The 7,100-nt window shown below is 38.1% G+C and overlaps 1 protein-coding gene across 2 annotated transcripts; it reads left to right on the top strand.

The window, feature by feature from the left end:
- Positions 1 to 1,832: 1,832 nt before the first annotated feature.
- LOC131015931 (chromo domain protein LHP1) lies at positions 1,833 to 5,710 on the top strand. Of its 2 annotated transcripts, XM_057944446.1 has the most exons (6): positions 1,833 to 2,236; positions 2,351 to 2,376; positions 2,460 to 2,546; positions 2,744 to 3,574; positions 5,241 to 5,301; positions 5,439 to 5,710. In XM_057944446.1, exons 1-6 carry the CDS (start codon positions 1,931 to 1,933, stop codon positions 5,481 to 5,483), a joined length of 1,356 nt encoding a protein of 451 aa, XP_057800429.1. In that variant the 5' UTR covers positions 1,833 to 1,930; the 3' UTR covers positions 5,484 to 5,710. The 2 variants fall into 2 exon arrangements, with proteins under 2 accessions (XP_057800429.1, XP_057800428.1); XM_057944445.1 differs by having other exon boundaries at positions 5,241 to 5,710.
- Positions 5,711 to 7,100: the final 1,390 nt, after the last annotated feature.

The following is a 7,100-nucleotide window of genomic DNA, read 5'->3' as shown; positions in this document are numbered from 1 at the left end:
CCGTTAATTGTAGTCTAAGAGCATCTCCAGTGCAGAGGCAAGGAGTGACGCTAATTGGTGGTCCCCATCTTAGCGTCACCCCTCTCGAGTGCATTGACTCTATAACTGGTGCTATAATCTCCATTTCCATTTAATCCAATTTTTACTCTTTTATTTTAAAATTCAACATTTCATTAAAATTAAAAAATCAACATTGCATTAATTAAAATAAAATAAAAATTACATTAATTTAAATAATTAAAATTAAAAATTCAACACTAATAAAAAACAATTATATAAATATAACTTACATCAATCCTCTACGCCTCATCACTTCTTAGAGCATGCTATTGTGCAATGCTAGTTGAGCCTCCGACATACTCGAAGTATCCGCGAAGAGGATTTTGTAATAGAGCTCCTCCCTTCCTACCTCGGCTTATTTATCGCACCTCGGCTTCTTTGAGCTTTGCTTCGGCGGCTCTAGCTTGTGCAACGGCTTCTTTGACTTTTGCTTTGGCTTGTTTAGATTTTACCTGGGTGATTGAACCAGTTTGAGTGGCATGTTCCTGGATGTTGAAGGCAACGCGCTCAAGTGCCTCGAAGCATGCCGACTTTTTCAACGAGGATTTCACCTTCTTCTCATTTCCTTTATCGTGCTTCGCCGCTTTCTGGCCTTGGGGCCTCGTCGTGATACTTGGCTTCGATGATATTGTAGTGGTTGCTCCTTCCGACCCCTTGGACTTCTTTGACGAATGTACATCCTCGCCCTGAGATGTGAATTTTTGACATTCACGCAAGATCATCCAAGCTTTGATTTGCTTGAATCTCCCTCCATGGTTGGACTCGTAGATTTATTGAGCGACTTTCGTGATTTGCTCGTCGCTCATGCTGCTATTCCAATTGACTTTGCATTTATCGTATATCGTTTCCCAAGCTTTAACGTTTTTTTGAACGCGTTGAAAGTGTCATTTTATATGCCTGAGCTCATGAGCAATAGTTCCTGGTGGCCTTCTCGCGTTGAATTTTTCTGTGATGCCACTCCAATATTCGGTACCATCTCCCAATATAGAGTTGTGGGTAGCCTTCGCCCAAAACATGCATATGAGCTCCGACTCGGCGAAGGTGTACCCACTGCGGCCCTTTGAAGGCTTTGGCTTCACTTCGTCGACAACAGGCGGTGGATTCGCCGGGGGTGGAAGATTGTCCGCCTAAAAAACGTTGGACGCTTAAAAAAAAGGGGTGAACTCCATGATCGGGTTGGTAGTAGGCAAACTCGAATCTTAAGAATAATTCTTGAAAAAAATTCGTCGAAACCTCTCTATTGCTTGAAATAATTTACAGAGAACAAATTAAAAGAAAAAATAAGAGAATAAATTAAGAATTGAGAGAGGGTTGTGTTGCATGTGAAAAAAATTGTGGAATTCATGTAGTATATATATAGAGAAAATAAAGTTAAAAAAAAGAATAAAAAAACAACCGTTAGCTGTCAAACGGTCAATTTTTTATTTTTTTTGAAAAAACAGAAGACAGTCGAAAATTTAAAATTAATTCTTCTTTTCTTAATCCAATGCGTCACACGCACACGCTCCACATATTCGGCCTCTGTGTCCGACACCAAGCGACGAGCTCAGCACGAGCCGTGCCGACATGTCAGCTCGAGCTGGCTCCAAACATCCCGCGCTGCGGATGCTCTAACGCAATGCTAAGTCCAGCCCCAAATTCGGAGCTGATTTTGGCAGCTCTATTAGTAAATCTGGAAATGGAAAACATCTGTGAATTAAGCAAAAACAAATAAATTTCCCGATTAGGATAAAGTGAATAAGTAATAAAGGGCTCAAATCTCGAAAATAACCTTGCAAAATTGAAAAAGCCGGAAGCCCTCGGCAGCAAGCACCGAGGTGGACTCTAGAGAGAGAGAGACAGAAATTGGGTTTGTAGTGAGACAGAAAAAATGAAAGGAGGGAAAAAGAGAAATTCCAACTCTGACCCCCTTCAATCGTCACCTCCATCTTCCGACCTCCCTACCTCCGTCGACGGAGCCGCCGATGAGGACCGCCGAAAAACTTCTGTGGACAGCGAGAAGCGCGAAGATGCGGAGGACGCTGTTGAAGAGGACGACGGAGACGAGGAGGATTCCGAAGCTGAGAGGGACTACGAACAGGACGATAACGCTCAAATTGAGGTTCAAGGAGAGCGGACCAAGCTTGCCGATGGATACTACGAGATTGAGGCCGTACGCAGGAAACGCGTTCGGAAGGTGAATTATTACTCTCGTCTATTGTTAATTTAGAATCCATTTTCAAGTGGATTTGAGTGATTAACTGAAGCTTAATTTGTGTTGGGGATTAATTGGAATGCGGCCAAATTGCAGGGTCAAGTGCAGTATCTGATTAAATGGTGAGTGGTTTGGAACTTGAAAAATGGCATTCAGTTTCATATAAAATGGCTTTTGTGTTGGTTAATTGGGTATTTTTGAAAAGGCGAGGCTGGTCGGAGGCGGCGAATACGTGGGAGCCGGTGGAGAATCTGTTGCAGTGTTCGGATATTATTGATGCATTTGAAGAAAGGTTTGATTTTTATATTTATTACTATTTTATTTTATTTCCCTGTTCTATCGCAGTATGTTTTATCCTTTTAGTGCTAGTATGTTTGTGAATCCGATGATAGAGTGAAGATTTAGAAATTTGCGAGTCCTGACTAGTGTTTAAATTTCCCCTTTCTTCTTTCTGGTTTTAAATTGCTGTGATATCTGTTGGATCTGTAGTCTGAAAACTGGGAAAAGTAGGTCGACACGCAAGAGAAAGCGCAAGGCTGGCGTAACTTACGTTCAAACCAAGAAAAAATTGCATCACCACCACCATCATCAGCAGCAACAACAGCAGCAGCAACAGCCGCAGCAGCAGCAGCCGCAACAGCAGCCGCCACAGCAGAGGTCTCCTGCAGCTGCCACTTATAATGTGCCCTCTCATGTGATCAGGATTGCGGAGGAGCCCATTTCCTTTCCCAGGCTAAATGACTTGAGTTGTACGAACGGGAATGGGGAGAATAGTGTCAGTGTCACAAAGAGTGTAGAAACTTCCAAGAAAGTAAATGAGAATGGCGCGAGAATGGGTTCTGTTATGAGAGAAGAAGATAATGAGCAAAATGAGTTGGATTTGAAACTGTGTGAACTGAAAGGAGCGATGGTGATCAGTTCGGAAGACACTGACAGAGTCGCTAAAACATCCCAAGAAGTCCATCTAACAGGAGGAGATACCTTGGCGATTGGATTGAGGAAGACAGATGTAGCAGATGCAGTCCATTTAGGTCGTTGTACTGGAGCTAAAAAGAGGAAATCTGGTTTTGTAAAGAGATTCAAGAAAGATCCAGAATCCTGCTCTGTGGATGATGCATCAAATGGAGTCCCGGCATGTGCTTCACTTGTACCAATAAGCATTCAACAACCAGAGTTTCTTGGAAACAATATGAATTGCAAGAGTAAATTTGAGGATTCCAAAAGCATGTGCACCATCACTGAAATTGTCAAGCCCATAAGCTATAAGGCTTCCATATCTAACAATATCCAAGAAGTCCTAGTAGCTTTTGAAGCCACAAGGTTCGTGATCCAATATCGATTGTTCACTTCATTTTCTTTTGATGAATCATATAATACTCCGTATTGTTTTTTGTTCTATTCAATTAGCTCATATACTAGAGGTGATATAATTTAAAAGGGAAATAGCTATAATGTCATGACCTTTACCACATTTTCACAAATTTAACATGACTCTTGAATATTAGCAAATTAAGTCACGAACATTTCATGATCTTGCAATTCCAGTCAAGGATCATATCTCTAACTAAGGTGAATTCTGTTGGCCCCTCACAATTCTCAGTATCACTTATATCTTCTTTTGAGTAAAATTTGATCACCTTATTCACCATGCTTCTGTTTTATACTCTCTCTGTCTCTTAAAAATATGCAGCGGTGTGGGTGGCACGGGTTTTAGGAAATGTTAGATAAAAGTGTATTGTGAGTGGAAAAAGGGTTCCACTTTATGAAAAGTAGGGATTGTGGTGGGGTAGTGTTCAAAAATGGAAAGTGCATGTTTTTGTGAGACGGCCTAAAATGACAAAAAGTGCATGATTTTAAGAGACGGGGGGAGTATTATTTTCCGTTTCTAGCCATGTTCCACTACACCCCTTTTTACTCTTTAAATGTTATCAAATTTCCGTTGTTGTAGAGGTTGTGGTTTCATTTCTCACTCTCTATATATTGTTGTTTGTCCAAAAACACAAAAAATATGAACTTTGGCTTGCTGAGCTAATCCATGGTAGGTTTCTAAGCTCAAGAGATAGCATAACTTGCTCTATATTCCTTTTACAGTCACTTGTCTTAATGAGACACAAAACCCCAAAATTTGTTGTTTCTATTCTTCTTTCTAATTTTAATGGTAGAGCTATGTAGGGAGAGAATTAACATATTTAGTGATTTTGGAACAAAGATAATAGGTAGAGGGATCATATAAGATTTTGCTGAGACTTCTTTTGAAACAATTAATTTATACATCCACCAGGTTTTTTCCTGTATTTGGGATAAGAATATCATATAAGAAGCTCTAGATGCAATTATATATCATTGTTTATCATGTACTAATTTATACATGATTATTCGAGCTTTCATGGTCTCTTAATATACATGCTTAGTATATAGCTGCTCATTGCTGATTACTAGTGTTTCATCAACAATGCCTAGACACTAGCAGGGCCAAGAGACATATTTTCTGAAATGATTCTAATTATCAATTTCCAGAAAATATAGAGCTCTATAATTCACTTCTGACAAAGCATGCTTTTTTATGATTGTAGTGTGCCTTTGTTATTCTCTTGACTATAAAATTCTATGTGCTCCTCCCCATATTCTAAAAGTACCAATACCCTAAAAATAAAATGTGACTGTTATGTCATCTAAAATAATTTCAGTCTGAGAGGCACAAAATGATCAAGACACCCATATTTTGGCTTACATGGACTTGTATGTTCATATAAATTTTATCAAATTTTTATCTTAGGGGAGAGATTGCTATAGGCTCCCTTACATTCACAATTATTCTTGAGCCTTTCAATAACTTAAAATATGGTGCAGATGATGATAATTGGGGGTGCAGGCGCAAAGTTAGTTTGCCATGTTTTGGATTAATTTTTGTACCTTTTGTTCTTTCACATTTGTTAGCAAACTTCATAAATGTTGCTTCTGTTACAATGATTTCATTCTGGTGCAGGTCTGATGGAACCAAAGTTATAGTGGATAACAAATTTTTGAAAGCTAACAATCCACTTTTGGTAAGTTTTCCGTTCTTTTCCTGTATATTTTCTTTCAGAAACCATGAACCTTCCTGTTACTTGATCATGTGTGAACTCATATCTATAATCTATGAAGGCATAACCACTCTGTTTTTCTTTCTCCAATTATAATGCAGCTGATAGACTTTTATGAGAAACATTTACGTTATAGTCCAACATGACAAACTGATTAAACCGAGTGCACGCGATCAGAAGCAGCGTTGTTTCACGTTCCTCGTTGTATAGTGTTGTAGTTTGTTGTAGCAGAAGGCCAGTTGTAGGCCATGTAGCAGAGTACCTATAGGAAGGGTGGTAAATAGTGTCGATCGAGCTGGATTTGTATAACAGCAGACCGGTTCTTATTGCGGGTTCGGTTTATCAATTTACCTTTATATGATTGACTTCTCAACTTCTCCTCGAGCAGGTATCGTCGGAGCGATGAAGCTTCATTTTTATTCATTCATAATTGCTTGCTTGTTTTATAGAATGCTGTAAATCCAGCCCATTAACTCGGTTGGTGTCATTTTTAGCTTAATTCGAACAATTGATGTATTTCTAGGAATCCCTTGTTAGTTGTTTGCTGTTCCTGCGATTCTTTATTTCGTTTGTTATTTTGTCTCCTTTTGTTCTGCCTGTAGGCTGTGATACAGTAATGATGTAATTAAATCATGACCAACATTATGAAGTATCCTTTTTTTATGGATATATGAAGTAAGTTATCATTATAGGTAGATATGGTGTAGCCTTTTTTTTTTTTTTTAAAAGCTAATTTAGAAAAGGAATGACCATATATATACACGAGGATAAAGTTTATCTTGATTGGATATGAACTTTCAACATCGACTGAGAACGTAAATTACGGACAATATTTGAATTTCGAAATTGAAGATTTGTAGGCCACAAAAGCACGTACAAGTGGAGGTGTATTTAGCAAATCAATAAAAGTCTCATGCGACTTTTTGAATATTTGTGCAGTGTAACTATCAACCAAATGTCATAACCCTCGGATAGAACTCATCTCCAATACCAAAATCCCATTTGTAGAGAGAGGATGCCCAAAGAATTATAAACCACATTGCTCAGCCCATGCTCAGCTATGTGGGAGCACTCAGATCATAACGATAGTCCCACACCAAGAGTAGCCTACTTTTTATTTATTTTGATTTTCTACATTTTCGACCCTTTTAATTGTTGAATTTATAAGTTTTGTTTATTCACTTTTTTTTTTTAATTTTCTATTTTTTGAAATTTTATTGTGATGTTTGATTTACAAATTTATTGTGTCAATTAAAACAATAAAACAAAGGGCGAAGATGCAGATTAGCCCCTGAACTACACCCTCTAAAGCCTTTAGTCCCCCATACTCGGTCAAAGCGCGTTGACCTCCCTGAACTCCCGAAAGAAGGGTGTAAATAAGTCTCTCCGTTAAACGGCGCCTAAACGTTGTTTTCAACCACGTCTAGGGGAATGTAGTTCAGGGGCTAATCTGCACATTCGCCCTAAAATAAATTACATAAAAGTTAAATATTAAAATAAACTTTGAGTAATATTGTAGGATAAAATATCACTTTAAATACCAAACTATTTTGTCATTTCAATTATATTCGGGACTATCGCAAATATTTTTATATAATAAACTATCAATTTTGTATAAATTTTACCCTTCATCTGGTTTTTGGTCTCGTCAACGTCTTTTGCTGGATGCCACATTGTATACGAAATAATTCTTTTTTAACTTACATGCCACAAAACAAAGTTGTTTTATGCTATATTACTTTTTCAAAAAAAAAATTCCCGTA

This window comes from Salvia miltiorrhiza, chromosome 3, assembly GCF_028751815.1.
Source record: "Salvia miltiorrhiza cultivar Shanhuang (shh) chromosome 3, IMPLAD_Smil_shh, whole genome shotgun sequence".
Taxonomy (NCBI): Eukaryota; Viridiplantae; Streptophyta; class Magnoliopsida; order Lamiales; family Lamiaceae; genus Salvia; species Salvia miltiorrhiza.
Note: the sequence above shows the minus strand (reverse complement) of the source record. Positions and strands in the feature narration are given on the sequence as shown.

What these genes read in the sequence shown, in the direction of transcription:
- LOC131015931 (XM_057944445.1), top strand. Translation starts at nt 1,931, where the DNA reads ATGAAAGGAGGGAAAAAGAGAAATTCCAACTCTGACCCCCTTCAATCG. An exon ending in GTGCAGTATCTGATTAAATG is followed by an intron (nt 2,377 to 2,459) that starts GTGAGTGGTTTG and finishes ATTTTTGAAAAG; the next exon opens with GCGAGGCTGGTCGGAGGCGG. An exon ending in GTAGCTTTTGAAGCCACAAG is followed by an intron (nt 3,575 to 5,240) that starts GTTCGTGATCCA and finishes ATTCTGGTGCAG; the next exon opens with GTCTGATGGAACCAAAGTTA.